This window comes from Suricata suricatta, chromosome 10 (genome assembly GCF_006229205.1).
Source record: "Suricata suricatta isolate VVHF042 chromosome 10, meerkat_22Aug2017_6uvM2_HiC, whole genome shotgun sequence".
NCBI classification, from domain to species: Eukaryota; Metazoa; Chordata; class Mammalia; order Carnivora; family Herpestidae; genus Suricata; species Suricata suricatta.
In genome coordinates, this window is record NC_043709.1 from 55,475,785 (window position 1) to 55,496,646 (window position 20,862).

The 20,862-nt window shown below is 50.5% G+C and overlaps 1 protein-coding gene across 4 annotated transcripts; it reads left to right on the forward strand.

The window, feature by feature from the left end:
- Positions 1–141: 141 nt before the first annotated feature.
- Positions 142–19,946, forward strand: AVIL (advillin). 4 transcript variants are annotated; one of them, XM_029954738.1, is made up of 20 exons: positions 142–431; positions 2,655–2,739; positions 4,046–4,120; positions 4,806–5,002; positions 6,443–6,551; positions 6,631–6,741; positions 7,021–7,223; positions 7,689–7,767; positions 7,865–7,963; positions 8,604–8,757; positions 8,859–8,959; positions 9,429–9,566; positions 9,673–9,831; positions 10,912–11,091; positions 12,974–13,119; positions 13,258–13,402; positions 14,838–15,026; positions 15,658–15,726; positions 17,715–17,831; positions 19,443–19,946. In XM_029954738.1, the coding sequence occupies exons 2-20, from the start codon at positions 2,674–2,676 to the stop codon at positions 19,554–19,556; spliced, it is 2,451 nt and encodes an 816-aa protein (XP_029810598.1). In that variant the 5' UTR covers positions 142–431; positions 2,655–2,673; the 3' UTR covers positions 19,557–19,946. The 4 variants fall into 4 exon arrangements, with proteins under 4 accessions (XP_029810598.1, XP_029810600.1, XP_029810599.1 ...); XM_029954739.1 differs by lacking the exons at positions 142–431; positions 4,806–5,002 and having other exon boundaries at positions 2,656–2,739; XM_029954740.1 differs by lacking the exons at positions 2,655–2,739; positions 4,046–4,120; positions 4,806–5,002.
- Positions 19,947–20,862: the final 916 nt, after the last annotated feature.

Sequence of the window (20,862 nt, forward strand, 5' to 3'; positions counted from 1 at the left end):
CTGGCCCCCGCCTCCTGTCATCAGCATAATGCGTCCATATCTCCAATATGGCAAATTTCATATCCTCCCACCCTCTTTCCTGCATTATTGATGGGCAATGCACTTTAAAAAAAAAATCAATTAGATCAGGGCGTGGAGCTGGAGTTCGAAAAGAAGCCTTTAAAAGTCTGCTCTTCTTTTCTGCTGTTTTGAATAGGAACAGATAAAGCTTCCCCTCTGGTTTGAATAAGTCAAGCCCAGGGCTAGGTTGGCTGTGATTGGCCAGGACTGGGAAAATGAGGTTAAGATGCAAACACAAGCAAATATAAGGCAGTGTTTGTGCAGCCATTACTAAGCTAAGGCAGCAGGACCTGGCACCTGCTTTAGGTTGGTTTTCCCGAACTGCTGCTTTCTTGCCAGAAACCAGGAAGACCGGTGGGAGAGAAGGCAAGGTAAGGTCTATTTGGGGGGTGGGTGTACATCAGTAGACCAATCCTGCTGAACAAGGAAGAAACGAAAGGAAGAGGAGAATGAAATTTCTGTGCCTTTGTCTTCTTGGATGAGGCTTCTAAAGGATTCAGCCAGGAGTTTGTAAAGAGTTTTGCAAACTTCCTGCTGAGAAGTTAAGGCCCTTGTTAGGAACCACGAACAGATAGAGCACTCTTCAAAAGCTGGGAAGTAGGAAGACTACTCCTTTTGCCTCTCTCAGAAAGATGGGTGTGGGCCAAGGCGGAAGTTAGAACCGGCTTCCTCTGCTTGGGCTCCATTCACAGAGGTATCTGTGAGTATTGAGGGCCCCTGGCTTTTGGCCTGGGCTTTCAAAACTGCATCCCACCCCAACGGTTTCTGCAGGGGCCTCAAAAGTGCTAATTAATAAGGACTTGGGGAAGAGGGAGAGCGAGAGATTGAGCTTTGGGGGACTTTGGCTTCACAGCTGCCATCAACTTTTCTGGGTGTCCCAGTGTGGCAGGAAGTCCCTTCTATGAGCATGCCCTCTCCTTAGGTGGGGGACCTTGGCCCAGTGAGCTCGTTCCCTATTGCGAAGTCTCTGCTGGGAAATAGGATTGCTCTTGGCCTCTCAGACTCACAGCCCTAATGAATGCCGATCCTACCAGGTTGAAATCTCTGTATTTTCAAGGAATGAATTCACGGGCCCTTATCCCCTTCCCCTAGTTGGGTCAAGGCATTTGCCTTCCATGAATGAAATCTAGGGTCTGAAGAAAACCTGAACAAACATTTCCTGGCAGTTTGAGCAGCACCGGTTGGGTGGGGCAGCACGAGTTCTCCAGCTCCGGGTCTGTGCTCTGCCTTAGTCTTGCTATAGCTGTACACAAAGGGAGTCTGGGGTTGGGTTTTGTTTTGTTTTTGTTTTTGTTTTTTTGCACTTTTGTCAAAGCCCATACTACATAATGGCACAAACTCTCCAAACCTGGCTTCATCCATCAAGGCTCCAGGATAGAATGGGCAGACATGCCCCTCTTACCAAGCATGCCTCCAAATAGCAGAATGCCATACGGCCCTTTCTGGGTGGGTTGTTTGGTTTGGTTTGGTTTTTGTTTGGCTTTTGATTTCTGTAAATCCATCGGGCACATCTTTTTTCTTTGCCTCTTGAGAGCGTTCATCGGTTATACATATAATCGGAATGCAAGCTCCTGGAGAGCAAGAACCAGACAACAGGCAGGCATTTTATTTATATAAAGCCCGTGTGACCATGCCTGTGTGTGGGTACTTAATAACCCGAGACACACAGATGGTGCCCCATCCACCCGGACTTCTCTCCACCACTTCCTCCCCGTCCCCACCCTGCCTCGTGGGCAGCCACTGAACTACTGCCTCCTGCAGTAGTCTGTGTGGGAGGGGGAAGGAGGGCATCAGCCCCCACGAAGACCTGGCCACGCTGTCTTACCCTGGTGGCTCCCCGAACTCCCCCCGCACCTCTGCCATTTTACTTTCCCTCTTCTGCGAGGTCCAGAGAACACACCCGTCATCGGACAAAAGCAAGACAGGCTGTTCGAGTTTTAGGATAGTTTACTTAGAAAAGTATGGAAAGTAAAAGCCCCATGAGAAAGTCAGAGCTGACCCCGCAGAGGACCTGGCAAGCAGGGGCTCTGGAAAGAGCTGGAAGGAATGAGGGAGAGGAGGCAGCCCAGCTTGGAAATATTCTGACGTAAGCTTTTTTCCCCGTGTGCCACTGAAGGAAAGTAAGTTTAGGAAGGGTTACATGACATCGAGGTGACTAAAAAGCATAGGTTTTAGGATCAGATACGGATTTCGCTCTAGTGTGTGACATCAGGCAAATTACTTAACCTCTCTGAAACTCAACTTGCCCACAATGTAAAAGGAAGAAAATATACTCCGTTTATGAGAATTAAATGACATAATGTGAGCCAACACAGGGCTTAACATATTTATGAGCCCTCCAGTAAATAACCGTGGCTCTTACCGCAGCTCTAGACAAGGGAAGTGGCAGTGGGGAGGCAGACCTTCTGGGTGGGGACCCCCAGGTCAGCCAGGCTTACAGCATGAACTTGGACAAGTTGTCTCCCCCGTTGCCGTGAGGCTGGCAGGGTGCACCACAAGGACCTGGCAGGATGACTGATGAGAGGCTAGGAAATGACTTAGGGGGAAAGCCAGGTGGGGGCCTCATCTGCCCTGCTCACTCTGTGACCTTGCAGCCTTGGGAAGACAAGCACCATGTCTCTGAGCAGCGCCTTCAGGGCTGTGGGCAACGAGCCGGGGATCATCACCTGGAGGATAGAGGTGAGCTGGGCAGGAGGCACACCTTCCTCCCCGAACGCTGGCCACCCTCTGACACACCCTCCCCCAGTCTCCTGCCTTTGGCAACAGCAGGGGACAGCATAGGAGCGCACCTTTTCCTATCCTTGACCCCTCTTGGGTGCTCAAAGCAGGTGGTGGCAGGAGGAAATGCTTTTAGCCCTGGAGAGCAGGGCTCCAAGCAAAACTAAGCTTGCCTTTTATCCTGCCATCTGCTCAGTGAGTCTGCACTTCCCGTAAATGCCCTGGAGAGATGGGTGCGGCCTGGGCCCACCCAGGACACTCGAGACTCCTGGCTGCTTCAGTCTGAAAACCAGAACCTGTCTTCTACCGGCACTCTGGCTCCTGCCAAGTGGGAGGGGAGGGATTGCTCCTCGGCCCCTCTCCCTGCTGCCAGGGGCTTCAGCCCATCCAGCTGAGCTCAAGCTCCAACAGTCTGGCTGGAAACAGCCCTGGCCCGGGCAGCCCCACCTGCCACATGTAAGGACCCCCTCGCCACGCCCCCATGTCCCTGCTCTGAGCCCAGAGAGGGGCTGCTCCATAAAACCCAGCGCACTTAAGGCTCCCTGTTGTTTCAGAATAAGTACTAAAGTTACCAAAAGTATGGTCTAGTTAGCATGTTTATATTCAATGTGCTCATTTTGCATAAACACACACAAGTGTGACAGCAGGTTTACCTCACTGGGAGAGAGTGAGGGAAATGCACGTGTGAGGCCAGGTGCATGGCTCTCCGGAGGCAAGCCACATGTGCAGGGGGCAAATCGGGCCCCCACCCCAGACTCCAATACCAAACTCTGGGCACGGAGCCCCTTCCTTGCACTGCCAGCCCTCACGTCCCACGGCCCCACGGTATCCCCAGGCTGTTTGCAGGCCGTGGCCAGCACTGGGCAGTCAGGGCTGGAGGACAGTGTTAGAGGCACTAGTACGGCTGCTCCGAGGTAGGATTTCACTTGCCTGCTTATATCCGGCTCCTTTCCCTGCAAAGGGCTGGAGGTGGCTCACAAGTCCCCTCACAGTATAGTGAGACGAGACCAAGCAGGTGGTGGGGAGGAGGATGGGGTGAAGGTGGGGACCCAGATTCAGAGCTGGGCCCATGCAGACTGAGCTAAGCAGAAGCAGGGGTGGGGGTGGGGTGGCCCTGCTAATCCAGTGGCTGGCCGCTACTCCCCGTAGGATCGGTGGGGACATCTCCCCTACCACTCCCCTGCCACCTGTGCCAAATGATGGAGCAAAGAGGGAGGCTGGAGGGGTGGGGTGGGTTGCAGACTACACACACCCCTTGTCCTTCCAGAAACTGGAGCTGGCACTGGTGCCCCTGAGCGCCCATGGCACCTTCTATGAGGGGGATTGCTACGTCATCCTCTCGGTGAGCACCATCTGCCTGTTCCATGAGCTTCCCCACCAAGGGCCAGGTCCTGGGTTCCACCGAGATCTGCTGCTGGTGCTGACCAGGTCCCTGGTATCCGTCTTGGTCCCTCCTTGGTGCTGTACAGAACAGGCCCCCAGTGTGACTATCAAAGGCTGTTCTTAGGGGATAGGGCCCTCGGGCTGAGCCTCAGCGGGTAGCCCGCAGACAGCACTTCTTCCTCCCGGGGCTCAGACCCCACATTAAAGTGGTGTGGAGGAAGGCCAGGGGAATACAAGGCTGTGCCTCAAAGCGCTTGTTCTAGTTGAGGAAACGATATCCCACAAGAACGATGCCAACAGAGCCACACAGATGGACAGAGCAGCGCTGGGCCAGCTGTGTAGGTGCGGGGGCTGCAGGGTAAGTCTGCACTTTGCCTTGCAAAAGCTTCTCACTGGTCTCCATATAGTTGGAGAACAGCAAGCTGTCAACTTGTCTCCAGCGTGGGAGGAACGTGGGCTGCCCGAGCTTGAGCCACACAGCAGTTCTGCACATAGGCCACTGCAGGAAGGGAGAGGGGCCCTGAGCCCACCTAGGACGGGACACAAGCCACCGTATGCTGTGTTCATCCCGCACCAGAAGGGTCAACAGCAGATCGGGGGACAGGGTGAACAGGCCCCTGACCCCATGTCTCTGGACATCCCAGACACGGAGAGCAGGCAGCCTCCTCTCCCAGGACATCCACTTCTGGATCGGGAAGGACTCCTCCCAGGATGAGCAGAGCTGCGCAGCCATCTACACTACGCAGCTGGATGACTACCTGGGGGGCAGCCCCGTGCAGCATCGAGAGGTCCAGTACCATGAGTCTGACACTTTCCACGGCTACTTCAAGCAGGGCATCGTGTGAGTAGTTATGCCGGAGCAGGGACATACGGGGCAGTTTACCCAATAGGGAACCAAAACGGCCAATAAGTACACGAAGCGTCCGAGAAATGCAAATCTAAACAAAGCTATCACTTCCAGCTGTCCGAGTAGGCCGGATTCGAGTGCCGGGCAGTGGCAAGGCTGTGGGGAAATAGGAGGCCTCGTGCCGCACCGGTGGGAGGACCGGCGTAGCGTTCTGGAGAGCACCACCGAGGCAAATCCCACTTCTGGGTGCATAATTCAGAGGACTTCTCACACACCCGGGTCCACAAGAGCTTATGAACCAGAACGTCCACAGCAGTGTCATTAGGGGTGGTGTGAAGCTGTAGGCAATGTAGAGTGCCCACCACTGGGAGGCTGGACAGGAGAAATACTCCATGATGCCAAGGAGCACTGTGTGGCAGCTGGAGACAATGGATCGGACACATGCCCAACATGTGGGCGGGTCTTAAAGCCATGGTGCTCAGTGAGCCAAACCCAGACTTGACATATATAACGATGCCGGTTTCTGTTTTTAAAAAATATACGCCCACCAAACATCAGGACACACTTACCAGAATGAAAAGCAGAAGCCAGTTCAACTGTTAGAAGGGAAGGATGCCTGTGGTAGGGAGAGGAACAGGTGAGCAGATGCAGATGAGAGGGAATACATTAATACTGAAAACAAGAGAGGGGTCTTGTAAGGGACAGTGATGATAATGTCCCATGAATGGAGGAGTTTAATTAACTCAAAACTTTGCACTTAACATTAAAAACAAAATGAGGAATTCAAATGAGCTGGAGAAATCTGAGGCTGGTCCCAAGCTCGCCTCTTGCAGGCTGGCAGTCCCCACTGACTGAGGGCCTGCTGGGCACAGAGCGCCACAAGGCGGCACCAGGGAGCCCAAAGACAAACCTGCTCCAGGGCGGCTTTCTTCAAGCCCTTCAGGCGCAGGACGCCTGGGATGGAGGCCAGGTTGGGATAAACACCAGGGATAGGAGGGCCGATTCCTGGAGAGGGTTGGACTTGAGGCCATAGTGTCATTGATGCTTCTACTGCTGCCCAACTTGTACCCCTTTCTTTGTCACACACTGATCTTGAGACAATTGCTAGAATAAAACAAGCTCATGCTACAATCTTCACTGCAGATGGGCTCTCTAGAACACTAGCCCTCTGTGTGGTGGGTTCCTATCCCTCTTAATATGTTAGCTTGAATGCCATTCCTTCAGAGAAGACTGCCTTGACCACTCTGTCAAAGAATCTGTCACTCACTCTACTTCTGTGGCAGCCATGAGCATCACCCATGTTTACCTGCTTATGTCCTGTCGTCGCCCCTACGGGCAAAGGCCGCAGCTGTGGAATTTACAACGGTCCCCCCACTACCCAGCACATGGTAGGTGCTCAGTAAATAACTGGATGTTATTTGGATGTTCCCTCAGCTACAAGAAAGGGGGTGTGGCCTCTGGGATGAAGCATGTGGAGACCAATACCTATGATGTGAAGCGACTGCTCCACGTGAAGGGGAAAAGAAACATCAGGGCCACCGAGGTAAGTCCTGCCCACTGGCTGTCTGTTCCACCTGGCACCTAAGAATTCCTCCCGGATGATGTCTGCTTCTCATCTGCAGGTGGAAATGAGCTGGGACAATTTTAACCAAGGTGATGTCTTCTTGCTGGACCTCGGGAAGGTCATCATCCAATGGAATGGCCCAGAGAGCAACAGCGGAGAGCGCCTGAAGGTGTGGTTCCTGGGGCTTGCACTCTCTCAGTTGCCTTTTCCTTCTTCCACTGGCTCTTCCCTTGAGATGCAAGACAGACTCCTGCCTTTGAGTAGAATCTGTTTCAGAGACAGACCAAGTGCATGAGTCTGTGACTCACCCCCGGGTCCCAAGAATCAGAATAACCCCAGTGTCTGGGCCCGGGTTGCTCCTCCCAAAGCCAGCAGGTGCAGAGCCCCCACTCCCCCCGGCCCTCCCGCCCCTCCCAGGGCTGACTGCTTCCTTGGGCTTCTTTGACAGGCTATGCTTCTGGCAAAGGATATTCGGGACAGGGAGCGAGGGGGCCGTGCTGAAATAGGTGTGATCGAGGGAGACAAGGAGTCAGCAAGTCCCGAGCTGATGAAGGTCCTTCAGGACACCCTCGGCCAACGCTCCATTATCAAGCCTGCAGTCCCCGATGAGATCATAGATCAGCAGCAGAAATCAAACATCATGTTGTATCAGTGAGTAACTAAGCCTAAATGCTGGTTGGAAGCCGGGGTAAGGAGAAAATGTCTCCCAGAAAACCAAGCACCTGTTCTTGGCTCATTTTGGGTACAGGCATCTGGCTTTCTTTTAACCCTTTTCATAGGCAGCTTCTAGATGAACCTCAGTGTTCCCTCCTCAAGGAGGCAGCTACTGTCTGTTCTTGTCAGCAACCCTTCCTGGTCTCTTGAGGAGATTCTTCCTTTCCTTGGGTCCATAGATGCCCGGGGATGTGGAGGAGATAATGTTTGGGAGAAGGACGCACAGAAGTCTTCTAGAGAGCAGAGTCCATTACACCCTTGTCTGTATTCAAGCCATGCCTGTCAGAAGTCAAAATTTATACCCAGAAACTCCACTCTAAAATAAAGCCAGCAGAAATATCAAATTGGCTACAAGACACTTTGTAGAAGAGAAGGCACAGGCTAATTTCTCCCCTTTTCCAGTGTCTCGGACTCAGCTGGGCAGCTGGAGGTCACAGAGGTAGCAACAAGACCACTGGTCCAGGACTTACTGAACCATGATGTAAGTAGAGCTTGGGTGGGCTTGGCCTCTGTGGCCAGACCCGGCTTCAGAGATCTCCCTAAGTGGCAGTAACCACTCTTGTCCCTGACTGCTTCAGGACTGCTACATCTTAGACCAAAGTGGAACCAAGATCTATGTGTGGAAAGGAAGAGGAGCCACAAAGATTGAGAAACAGACGGCCATGTCCAAAGCCCTGGTAGGAGCTACAGGTGTATGGTATTATCCAAAATATTCCGGTAGTTACACTTCAGACGTGTAGCCATGCTAGGAACCTGAGCACAGAACATCACAGTCACATACGTGGACTGGGATTCAAATCTAGGTTTGATGTTCCTCTCCTGGGGTTCTGAGGATTAAGCACTTAGAACAGTACCTGGCCCCTACACTTGCTCAGAAAAAGTGGCTGCTATTCGCAAAGGGGATGTCCCACCATGGCTGACAGCCCCGTCCTCAAGAAGCTTCTGATATTGAGCAGACCCATGCGTGTGAGCCCAGCAGGATGCACTTATAAAGCAGTAAAAGAGCAAATGTGTGTGGCACGAAATCAGTGGAGTACGTGAGTGCCGCGAGAACATAGTATAGAGGATCTTGCAAAAAAAAAAAAATTAGTCATCATGACAGGCCAATCAAGAGATACTTAAGACTGTTCCCTCAGTCCTTTCCTTGAGGCAGGTAACTTGGCCCCTACACATAAGTGAGTTAGGATTTGACTCTGACTCCCGGAAGGGAGCAGTCCTATCAATCGGCTTCAATGGGGTGAGGCACCAGCCAAGCAAAGAACCCAGAGTATTCCCTGATTGACCTGCCTTTCTGGGTGGGGGTGGGGATGTCTGCAGAGCTTCATCCAGATGAAGGGCTACCCGAGCAGCACCAACGTGGAGACCATCAATGACGGTGCCGAGTCGGCCATGTTTAAGCAGCTGTTCCAGAAGTGGATCGTGAAGGACCAGACCACCAGCCTGGGGAAAACATTTGGCATTGGGAGAATTGGTGAGACTGCTCCTCAGTCCGCCTTCTCACGGCTGGGACTCTAGGAAGGTAGCCGCTGGTGCTTCCCACTCACTTGGCTTCTCCCAACCCCTCCTCTGCAGCTAAAGTTTTCCAGGATAAATTTGATGTGACCCTGCTGCACACCAAGCCAGAGGTAGCTGCCCAGGAAAGAATGGTCGATGAAGGCAATGGAAAAGTTGAGGCAAGTCAGCGATTCGCACCTCAGGGCAGGTGGCACTGCCTGTTCTGCTGGAAAGGAGGGAGTGGGTGATCCTGGGTCTGCTTTGGCCCAGCTCTGGCCACCTCGCGAACAGTCTCTAAGAGGTGTCCGGGTCTGCGAAGCTTTCCCACAATGCCTCAGGGACGTGAGAGGCTGACACCCGGTGTGCTATCAGCAACTCACCTGGCAGATACATTCAAATCATCCTCGAGCCATGATTGGGGTGCACCTGTGTGGGAATGATCCAGTTCTTCTCGGGATTAAGATCCTGCAAGTGTGAGAAGTCCTCACGCCAAGGAAAGAAGAACCAGAGAGGGAAGACGTACTTTAGGTGGATGTAGTGTCTTAACCTGCTGTGTTCTCTGCTGAGCACGGCCCACCTCCTGTCAGGCAGCTGTCTCTTCAAATAGGAGCGCCGTCCCTGGGTAACTGTGTCTTTTTCTGTGCCCAGGTCTGGAGAATTGAAAACCTGGAGCTGGTCCCTGTGGAGCATCAGTGGCATGGCTTCTTTTATGGGGGAGACTGCTATCTGGTTCTCTACATGTACGAGGTGAACGGGAAGCCAAATTACATCTTGTACATCTGGCAGGTAGTCCTGGAGCAGGCTCTTGGCTTTGGGTCCTGATGCTCCCTCTGGCCCATGAGTAGGGACAAGGTGTGGCAGGGACCCATTTCTCCCCCTCTAACCACTGCAGGGCCGCCACGCCTCAAAGGATGAGCTGGCAGCCTCGGCATACCAGGCCGTGGAGGTGGATCGGGAGTTTGACGGGGCCCCTGTGCAGGTTCGAGTCACCATGGGAAAGGAGCCACGCCACTTCATGGCCATCTTCAAAGGGAAGCTAGTTATCTTTGAGGTGAGAACCATCAGATAAAATTACACCATGAGCAGGAATGGTCCGAACTAACAAGTCAGCAGGAAGCTACCATATAGGAGAGGAGGGATGGAGACCAGGGCTTGGAGTGGACACAGACAAGGGATTAACCCACAAGAAGAGGGTTAATCTCAAAGCGCCTGGATGGCTCAGTCCATTAAGTGTCTGACTCTTGATTTCAGCTTGGGTCATAATCTCACAGTTCATGAGTTTGAGCCCCACATCAGGCTCTGCACTTTCAATGCGTAGAACCTACTTGGGATTCTCTCTCTCCCTCTCTCTCTCTGCCCCCCCCCCACTCATGTTCGTTCGTTCTCTCTCTCTCTCTCTCTCCCCCCCTTCCTCCTTCTCTCTCTCAAAAATTTTTAAAAAAAAAGAGGAAGAAGAGGCTTAATCTCTCTGAGCCATTCAAGTGAATCCTACTGCCTAGGGCTTCAAGTCCAAACCACTGCCCAATTTTTATTCAAGGTCTTTCATAATCTGACCCATATTACCTCTGCATTACCCTCAGTCCCCTGACCTACCCTAGTAGTTCACTTTAGTGAGATGAGCTCCTCGTTACACCTGACGTGCGACACATGTCCAACCCCACCATGTCCAATCCTGCCTCCACCACTGGATGTGCCCTTTCAAACTCAAGTCCCACTTCTTCCCTGAAGCTCTGGCAGAAGCAACCCCAGGAATGTACAATGCCATATGCTTGATGTCACACAAGCCTGTGGTCAAATCCTAGCCTTGTCATTCATTAACCAGACTGCTAAGCCTCAGTTTTCACATCTGTACTACAGGATGCTAATACCCACTTCACACGGTTATTATGAGGTTCTGGGAAATACCGTAGGTAAGGCGCCAGCCACAGAGCCTAACGTATAATAAAAGTCTCAGAGTGGGAGCTAATATTACTGGCTCCATGACTGCAGTTCTCCTGGCCTCTTTCCATGTGCATGGCAGCTCCCCCAGGCAAAAGCTGTGTTAAATTCACCCACGGTCTCTACAGCGGCGAGCCCAGAGCCCTGCTCACAGGTGCTCCTGAGAACCAGATTCTGCTTTTCTCCTCTCTAGGGTGGGACTTCCAGAAAGGGACATGCCGAGCCGGATCCTCCAGTACGGCTCTTCCAGATTCAAGGACATGACAAATCCAACACCAAAGCGGTGGAGGTTCCAGCCTTCGCCTCCTCCCTGAACTCCAATGACGTCTTTCTGCTACGGGCCCAAGCAGAACACTACCTGTGGTATGGCAAGGTAAGACGTCCCGGCCCACAGGGCACACTGGCCCGCGGAGCCCAGCCCCGGGCCCGCCCTCCGTCGGCAAGGCCAGAGAGACTAAGTAGGCTGGAGAGGGTCCTCAGGAAGATGAGCCATTCCCTAAAGGACCTTCAGAGGGACTGCCAGTGTTTCTCACAATTACACACGCACTGACAGCATTGCTCACACCCAGGAGACACGCCATAACTTCGGCCCAGGTGGAGGCTGGATGAGTCGATCTTCCCCCACAGTCTGGTGGGTTGTCTCAGGACAGGCATTAACACTGAATAGGGGCGTTAGGACTGTGGTTCTGTCCGTTCAGACTGCATCTACACTCAAAAGCACTAAAATTGTTTTACGAAAGAGAACTGAACGGGAGAAGATGCTCAATGCCACAGTCACCAGGGAAGTACAAGAAAACCCCAGAGATGCCGCTATACACCTAGGAGAATGGCTAAAATAAATAGTAGACAATATCAAGTGCAGATGAGGATGCAGAGCCGCAGGAACTCGTGGGCATTGCTGGTGGCAATGCAAATACAGTATTTGGGAAGTCATTTGACAGTTTCCTATAAAACACACACATCTGATCTGGCAGTCCCATGCCTGCATATTTACACATGTGAGATAATAAAATTCCCTTCACACAAATATATATATAGCACCTTCATTCACTAGCACCCAACATTGGAAGCAACTCACCTAGAAAATGAAAACAGCGGTATATTCCTATAGTAGAATACTTCTCGGCAACATGAAGAAAAAAGGTGTTTTTTTTATTATGTTTTATATTTATTTTTGAGAGACAGAGAGAGACAGTGCAAACAGGGGAGGGTCAGAGAGAGAGGGAGACACAGAATCTAAAGCAGGCTCCAGGCTCTGAGCTAGCTGTCAGCCCAGAGCCTGATGCGGGGCTCAAACCCACGAACCGTGAGATCATGACCTGAGCCAAAGCTGGATGCTTATCTGACTGAGCCACCCAGGTGCCCCAAGAAAAAAGCTGTTGATACAACAAAGGCGAATCTCAAATGTACCGTGCTAAGTGAAGGAAGCCAGCCTCAAAGGCTCTATAGTGTGGTATTCCATGCATAACATTCTGGAAAAGGCAAAAGTGTAGGGATGGTGAACAGATCAATGGTTGCCAAAGGTTAAAAAACGTGTAGAGTGACCAAAAGGGGTAGCCTGAGGAAATTTTTGGCAGGGCTGAGGCAAATGTTCTAGATCTTCCATTTTGTTGTTGTTGTTGTTAAATTTTTTTTAATGTTTATTTATTTTTGAGACAGAGACAGAGTGGAAGCAGGAAAGGGGCAGAGAGAGAGGGAGACACAGAATCTGAAGCAGGCTCCAGGCTCTGAGCTGTCAGCACAGAGCCTGACATGGGGCTTGAACTCACAGACCGTGAGATCGTGACCTGAGCAGGAGTCGGACGCTTAACCAACTGAGCCACCCAGCCACCCCCTAGATCTTCCATTTTGATGGTGGTGACATGATTCTGTGTGCTTGTCAAGACTCAAAGAAGTGTACACCCAAAAGAGTGAATTTTCTTGAATGTAATTTTTCAAATTTAATTTTATTCTCTTAAAAAAGAATCCAAAGTAGGTGCTAAAATTACGAGCGAAGCCAAAACAAAGGGGACCTTTGCCAACACCCACTGTGAGCTTCAGAGTCTAGCCCTGCTCTCTGCCACCACACTGCTTCCCTCTCCCTGTGGCCTGCTGCTCCTCTCCCAGCACTAGAACAAACCTCTCTCCCCATCCTGAGAACCCGTGGCTTTGGTAGCTGATCCCAGGACTCCCTCAGTGTGGCTCCGCCCCCCCCCCCCCCCCCCATCAACCTGTCCGTGTGCGACTAACCCCGGTCCTCTCCTCACCCCACTCAGGGGTCTAGTGGGGATGAGCGGGCAATGGCCAAGGAGCTGGCTGGCCTTCTCTGTGAGGGCACCGAGGACACTGTGGCCGAGGGCCAGGAGCCGGCTGAGTTCTGGGACCTGCTGGGAGGGAAGACTGCCTATGCCAATGACAAAAGGTAGGGGAACACAGCGCCCCCTCCCCTGGGCTCCCGCTGCCTCCCAGGCTCGGGAACTGCACAAACTCTAGGATGCCTTTCGGTTTTAAAAGCCTGATTTCGAAGTCACTCAGTTCCTCTGAATGGACTGTATTGCAGACTACAGCAGGAAATCCTAGATGTGCAGCCCCGTCTCTTTGAATGTTCCAATAAGACAGGGCAGTTCATTGTCACTGAGATCACAAACTTCACCCAGGATGACCTGAACCCCGGTGATGTCATGCTCCTGGACACCTGGGACCAGGTAAGACATAGCCAGAGAACTTGGAACAAGAGGCAGAGATCCCCCAGGTTAGGCTATTTTTGGGGCCGTGCCTCCCCTGCCAGGGATAAAGCCAGGGTAGCCCTGGCCCACCCTCAAGTCAACCAAACCTTCGTCAGTGATAACCACAGGGAGAGCCCACTTTTTGCCAGGGATGAAGAAAACAGAAGGTTGTTTAGAACTCCCCCCGTGGGGGTTTTCCCACCTCGCCTTGAGAAAACCAGGCCATCTTATCATCATGTACTTCTTTCTCTGAGGATCGACAGCAACAGGCTCCACATTCAGAGCTTTTAGGGAATACAGGGGTGTCAAGGGGATGTCTTCAAGGCAGCCCCTCCCTGACACCCTGTTTTCTTCAGCTCGGCAAACGTACTCAGCACCTCCTTCATGCCAGTCCCTGGGGCAGGTGTAGTGTCACCAAGGTGAAGGGCCCCTGCTCTCAGAGTTGACAGACCGATGAGCTGGACATAGAAATGTCACTTTGCTGTGGTGGAGGTAGCAGGTGCCATGGGAACACGAATTAGGCTCGTACAACACAGTTTAGGGGCTCAGAGACGACTCCCTAAGAAGAGATGGCTCCCAGGCTAAATCTTGAAGGACAAGTAGGCAAGGCAGAGAGGCAGAGCGAGGCTCCTGGGCAAAGGAAACAGCACAAGTAGAAGCAAGGCATGGAGGGAATAGTCTAGTGCACAGGGAACTACCAACGACATCACATCAGACTGTAAAATAGATAAGGAGTCAGAGATGAAGCTAAGAAGTAGGTGTGGGCCTTACCTACCATGCCCAGTTTGAATTTTACCCAAGAAAGCTACTGAAATTGAAGAAGGTGAGTGACATGGTCACTGCACTTTTGATAGATTGCTCTGGAAAGCAGGAGAGGAGGGATCGGGGGTGGGGGCGGGAGGCAGCAGGACACCGCCTGCACACTGGGAAGCCAGTCAGGAGAGCAGTGTAACAATGAGTAAGAGCCACCACGGGCTGGACAGGTTGGTGGGATGGTGACAGCTTTGACAAATGCTGGATACAGGGGCATCTAGGATGACTCCCGGGTTACTGCCCTAGGTGACTGGATGGATACCATTCACCAAGAATGGAGACACAGACACAAGTCTAGAAAAGAAGAGCTGCATTTAGGGGTGTTCTATCCAAGGTCCTTGGAGACCTCCATGAGGGGGTCTCCTGCGAGAAGTTGGGTCCAGGAGACTGAAGTTTAATGAGAGCTCAGGACTGGACATGTAGATCTAGGAAATTCATGTGTACTAAGATTCTGGGAAAACCTTTCTCTCTGCTGAACGAATTAACCTGGGAAAGTTCTCGAAGGCTGTGATGTGCTGAGGGGGGAAGATAGGGCAGGGCACGTGGTCTAGTACGTTGTCCTTGATCAAAGCACACGAATGTTCCACCTCTACCACAACAGGTATTCCTGTGGATTGGGGCCGAGGCCAATGCCACCGAGAAGGAGAGAGCCCTCACTACGGCCGAGGAGTACCTGCAAACTCACCCCAGTGGCCGAGACACTGACACTCCGATCCTGATCATTAAACAGGGATTTGAGCCTCCCACCTTCACAGGATGGTTCTTGGCCTGGGACGCTCACATTTGGAGTGTAAGAACAGGGAGAATGGAGGCGGGGACCTCCCTACCGCCCGGGAGCTCAGCGCTAGTAGCTCAGTGGGAAAGCGGGGTACCGACTCAAGGGCTGAGTAAACTCAGGACCACATTTCCCCTACCCCCTCCCTGCTTCTTTCCTTCTCCTTTCCAACCACCACGGTGCTAAGTCTGCTTAGAGAATTCACAGCTTATCTCCGAATAAGCAGTATGTGGAAGTAATAAATGGTTTATAAAGTTTACCCACACACACCACCTTTTTGAGGCTCACAACCACCCTGACAGCTAGGGCAAACATTGTTTCCCACGTTATCAATGAGGAGGCTTAGAGGAGAGGGGTTTTGTCTAAAGTCACCATTAACCAATAGGAAGAAGCCAGGGTGTCGACTGCCCTGTCTTCAGTCTCCTGCGAAGGATCAGGGAACACCAGCAAAGGGCGCAGATCGTGTTTAAGTACCTTCCAGCCTGGCGTGGATGGACCAGACGCGGGGATTTTCATCTGCGCTTCCCCCTGCAGTGTCTTCTGATTCCGACTCCCTGGCCTGCTTGCTCTCCTTGAGGGCACAGCCCAGGCCTGCGGTATCACTCCCCCATAAGCAGCACCTCGTCCTGTTTTCTCTCTGTTCCAGGCAGGGAAATCATATGAACAGTTAAAAGAAGAGCTGGGAGATGTTGCTGCCATCACCAGGATCACTGCGGTGAGCTGGGTTTACTCTTGGAGAAGCAAGCAGAGCCCGAGAAAAACCATAAATGCCACAGACGCCGCCTGGGCAAAACCCTATCTCGTCCTTCTTAGTATCGCTCTCTAGTGGTCCATTTTGATTTAAGATTGTTGGGGTTTTTTAAATTTATTTATTTTGAGAGAGAGCGAGTGTGCAAGCAGGAGAAGGACAGAGAGAGGGAGAGAGAATCCCAAATGGTTTCTGCACTGTAAGCACAGAGCCCAAAGTAGGGCTCGAACCCATAAAACCCATGAGATTATGACCTGAGCGGAAATCAAGAGTCGGACACTTAACCAACTGAGCCACCCAGGCACCCCCAGATTTAGGACTGTTTTCATCAACAGAAAAGCAAGTCTCAAAGGCAAGTCCCTCATTTTATTGCCTTCCAGAATTTAGAATAGATTTGCTGCTTACAAAAAAGCAAACAAACATATATTTTTATTTATTTTTTTAATGGTTTTTTTTTTTGAGAGAGAGAGAGACACACACAGAGTGCAAGCAGGGGAGGGGCAGAGAGAGAGGGAGATGCAGAATCCGAAGCAGGTGCAGGCTCTGAGCTGTCCGTACAGAGCCAGATGAGGGGCACAAACTCATGAACCCGAGCCGAAGTCAGAGGCTTAACCAACAGAGCCTCTCAGGTGGCCCCCCAAAAAGCAAACCTATTTTTAAATATAAATATAAGGAATTATGACTTAGGAACTACCTGGTATTATGAACTAAATTTTTTGTCCTCCAAAATTCGTATGTTGAACCCCTAACCCCTAACCCCTAACGGGGCGGGGCCTCTGGGAGGTAATTAGGTCATGAGGGTGAAACCTTCATGAGTAGGATTAGTGCCCTTGAAGGAAGAGCTAGGAGTCTTGCTCTCTGCTCTCCGTCCCTGCCATGGGAAGATACAACGGGAAGATGTCATCGGCAAGCCAGGAATCAGGCTCTCCATGGACCTAGGCTTTGCAGACACCTCGATCTGGGACTTCCTAGCCTCCACCACTATGAAAAATAAACGTTTGCTGTTTAAGCTAAAAAACAAATGAAAGAAAACCACAAAAACAAAATGTAATTTTATTATTCAATTCTGTTATTCAGGACAAATTGAGTGGCAGTATTTTTCATAAATAATGAGCTTCTAACTTAAATGATGTGCTTACCAATTTCTGACAGTGAGGTCCACAGAAATAGGGGTCCCATTACCCCTATTTTAATGGCTAAAAGAAGTGGAGCCTCTGGCCCGGAATCCAACATTTCTTTAACATCAGGATGAGTGCACAGTAGCAGGTGTCTGAATCATCTTCAATTCTATCCTTTGTGCTCTACAAACTCAAGATTCCAAAGCTGATGGTGATGTAGTGTCTTTAAAACGTATTTAGGAATAGTATGACTTTGGGGTGCCTGGGTGGCTCAGTTGGTTACGTGTCCCAACTTTGGTTCAGGTCATGATCTCATAACTCTCTGATTCGAGCCCTGCAGTGGGCTCTGTGCTGATTGCTCAGAGCCCGGAGCCTGCTTCGGATTCTGTGTCCCCTCTCTCTCTCTGCCCCTCCCCTGCTCACACTCTGTGTGTCTCTCTCTCAAAAATAAATAATCATAAAAAAATAATAATAGTATGACTTCGATTTGAAGTCACTTATAGGCTGGAAATGCATGAGCCTAAGTACAAGTGACAAAAGAAGGGATGTGATCACAGTAGTTAAATGAGATGTAGGCACAGCATTTATGCCAAAATGGCTATACAGGATTTACCCTAGACTTGCCAAATCAGTTTTCCCAAGAAGGACCCCAAATCTGAATAGTTTCATTTCCCAGATGATTCTGACACGCAGCCAGCTTTAGGAACCATTGTTCTAAAAGGTGATCACGGAGGGTACAGTGGTATAAGCCACAATACTAAATGTCACACACACAGAACTGTGATTGCACAGACCCTGAATGGTCTTTGATCCTGTCTACATTCTTGCCTTGCCTAGGACATGAGGAATGCAACCCTCTCCCTGAATTCAGAGCCAAAATATTACCCTATAGAAGTTCTGTTGAAAAATCAAAATCAGGAGCTGCCTGAGGATGTGAACCCTGCCAAAAAGGAGGTGAGTGGCTAGAGGAGCCGTGTCCGATGTGAGTGGAGCTCACCACGAGCAAAGTACCTGCCTCCGCATATGGCCTACTAGGACGGCTCTGGCAATTGTAGGCCCCCCAACAGAGAGCTGAGCTACCCAGTAGCTCAAGACAGAAGCCCAGGGCTCCTTTCTTCTCACCTCCCATATCAACCCACCAGCTAGCCTCTGCCCCTCCTCCCCATCTCTGCTGTCCAGCCATCACGGACTGCAATAGTCCCCAACTGATTTCCACCCTTCTCCCTACAGTCAGTTCCCCACATAACAGCCAGGAGGCTTTTAACACAGACAACGCTGCTCTGTTTAAAACGCCTCACGTAGCTCTCCACTGCAGTTAGAATAGAATCCAAGATCCCCTGTGTGGCCTTCAAGGCTCTACACAGCCTGGCCCCTGTCCACCTCTCTGATTTCACCTCATCGACCACTGCCTTCTTCACTTTCCAGCCCCTCCAGCCTGTGGCTCCCTTTCTGTCTCAGACATGCTCCTCCCAGCCTGTGAGCCTTTACACTTGGTATTGCTCCCACATAAAAAAAAAGTCTTCTCTCAGATCATCACAGAGCCAGCTCCTCCTCACTGTTTAGGCCTCAGCTCCAATGTTCCCTCCCCAGAAAGGCCTTCCCTGACCACCCTGTCTAATGCTGCTTGAGAGCAAGCACCCTGTCTGTCTCATTCACCACCACCTTCTCCGCTTTTCAGCACCTCTGACAGTTCCTGGCACAGAGTAGGCACTCTAAGTTTCAGCTGAAGGAATTAACATTTTCATGTTGAAGGAATTAACTCATCTTCCCCTTGAAGGGGTTGACTTGGGAAGGGTCTCTGGGTTTCCCATAACGTCTTATCTAACCAACTCTTAAGTATCTGGACTACAACTTTCTTGAAAACAGAGGCCGTATCTTCATTCAGATGGAAAATACTCAGCAAACATCAATAAATAAATGTTAGGAGAATTTTATGCACTCAACAAGATCCACTTGATCATGCATTTGAAAATATCTGGATAGGGGCACTTTGGTGGCTCAGTCAGTTGAGCGTCCAACTCTTGATTTTGGCTCAAGTCATGATCTCACGGTTCACGGGCTCAAGCCCTTTGCCGGGCTCTATGCTGACAGGGAGGAGCCTGCTTGGGATGCTCTCTCTCCCTCTCTCTCTGCCCCTTCGCCACTCATGCACGTGTGTGCTCTCTCTCTCTCAAAAATAAACATTAAAAAAAAATGGAAATGTCTGGATAAAAATGGTAGATAAGGGCATGAGGCAAGGAAAACCATCACTCAATTTAGTTCTCAATTCAGTCAAAACCTAATGTCTAGAATTCATCACATATAACCCATTTCTTCTGGAAAAAACCTGGTGCCAGGTGGGACCAGGAGAGCAGCAAATCCAGTCAGCTCCTCCTCAGGCCAAAATGGGACCCCACAACCTAATAACTCTTAAATAGATAATTTAAGTCTATTACGTTCTGAAAAATTCATTCTCCTTCCCCTTTCAAAGATGCTCTCTGGCTCCATAACTCCCCGTCCCAACTTCTGTTGCATTGATAGGTGCCATGTTTTCCTTCTAACTAGAGACTTTGTTTTCTCTCTTAGAATTACCTCTCTGAACAGGACTTTATTTCCGTGTTTGGCATCACAAGAGGCCAATTTGCTGCTCTGCCTGGCTGGAAGCAGCTCCAAATGAAGAAAGAAAAGGGGCTTTTCTGAGGCAAGAAGCGATATGCCTACCGCAAGACCACAGAAGAGAGCAGATAGTTCCAGTATCAGGAAAGAACGTACCTGCCAATTTTTGCCTAATAGCCAGCTACTTAATTTGGATGCAAATCACAGCATGCTCTCCATTTTTCTCATTCCTGTATTCCTTGTTATATACCAAAATTGTTAAATACCCACTTTACGATTTTTGTGGCTTCCCGGCTTAAAGTTCCAGCAGAAAGCACTAAAACTGCCTGAATTCATAGAAGTCAAAGTAAGAGAACGAAAACACTACATTTAAAGTGTGTAATAATGTGGCAAGGATGTAGGTTTGTTTTAAATTTTAAGATCAGGGGGCACCTGGGTGGCTCAGATGGTTAAGCATCAGATTCTTGATTTCAGCTCAGGTCATGATCTCACAGTTCGTGAGTTCGAGCCCGGAGTAGGGCAACGTGCTGACAGCGTAGAGCCTGCTTAGGAGTCTCTCTTCCTCTGTCTGCCCTTCCCTCCCTTGCTTGTGTGTGCTAAGGAAATAAATAAACTTCAAAATAAACAAGTAAATTTTAAGATTGGTATTTCTGGAATCTGTTTAACCCACCAATCACTGAGGTTATTTGCATATATACCCCAAGTCAAAATCCAAATGCCCAGATCTGTATGTGCCAGAGATTTTTTACTTTTCAAATAAAGATATCTGTATGAGAAAATAGGAGTTCTTTTCAGTATTTGGGGTTTGGCTCTTACGGTAATTATCTTGTTACTTTGGGAGGACCGTCTCAGCACTGGGGTAGTAAAGAGACGCTGCTGAGTGAGTTCTCCGGATAACCAGACCACTGTACAGTCCTGTTTCTGGCACAAGAATGCCAAGTCTGCCTTCCAGCTGTCCAGGAAACCTCCGTCCCCACCCATCTACACTCCATTATCCAAAAGACAAATAGGGCCATGGGGTACTAATTTCAGTAATGAGGCCAGGCCAGCGTGCATACCACTGCAGAGCCTTAAAGCACGCTACAGACATCAAGAAATGAACCACATTTTCCAGACAACTCAAGTTTGAGTCAACAATTCCCAAGGAACCCATGTGGCAGAAGTAATGTAACTGGGGAAGTTCCACGATAGGAGCTCAGGCCGCAGCAGAACGAGAGTCCTAGGTCACGGAAGCAGGAAGATAAACGGAGTTAGACGTTTTAGGGACAACGCTGGGGAGGTGGCAGCACAGCTACGCCTGCCTGTCCCAGAAGACACGCCGCCACCTCCACAAAGCCTGCCTGCTGTTTTCTACAACTTCCCACAAGGAAGGACGGGAGAGCTAAAGTCA

Excerpts from the sequence above, each read along its gene's own strand:
- AVIL (XM_029954738.1), top strand. The coding sequence starts at position 2,674 with ATGTCTCTGAGCAGCGCCTTCAGGGCTGTGGGCAACGAGCCGGGGATC. Across the intron at positions 5,003-6,442 it reads TACTTCAAGCAGGGCATCGT|CTACAAGAAAGGGGGTGTGG; the intron begins GTGAGTAGTTAT and ends ATGTTCCCTCAG. Across the intron at positions 7,964-8,603 it reads CGGCCATGTCCAAAGCCCTG|AGCTTCATCCAGATGAAGGG; the intron begins GTAGGAGCTACA and ends GGATGTCTGCAG.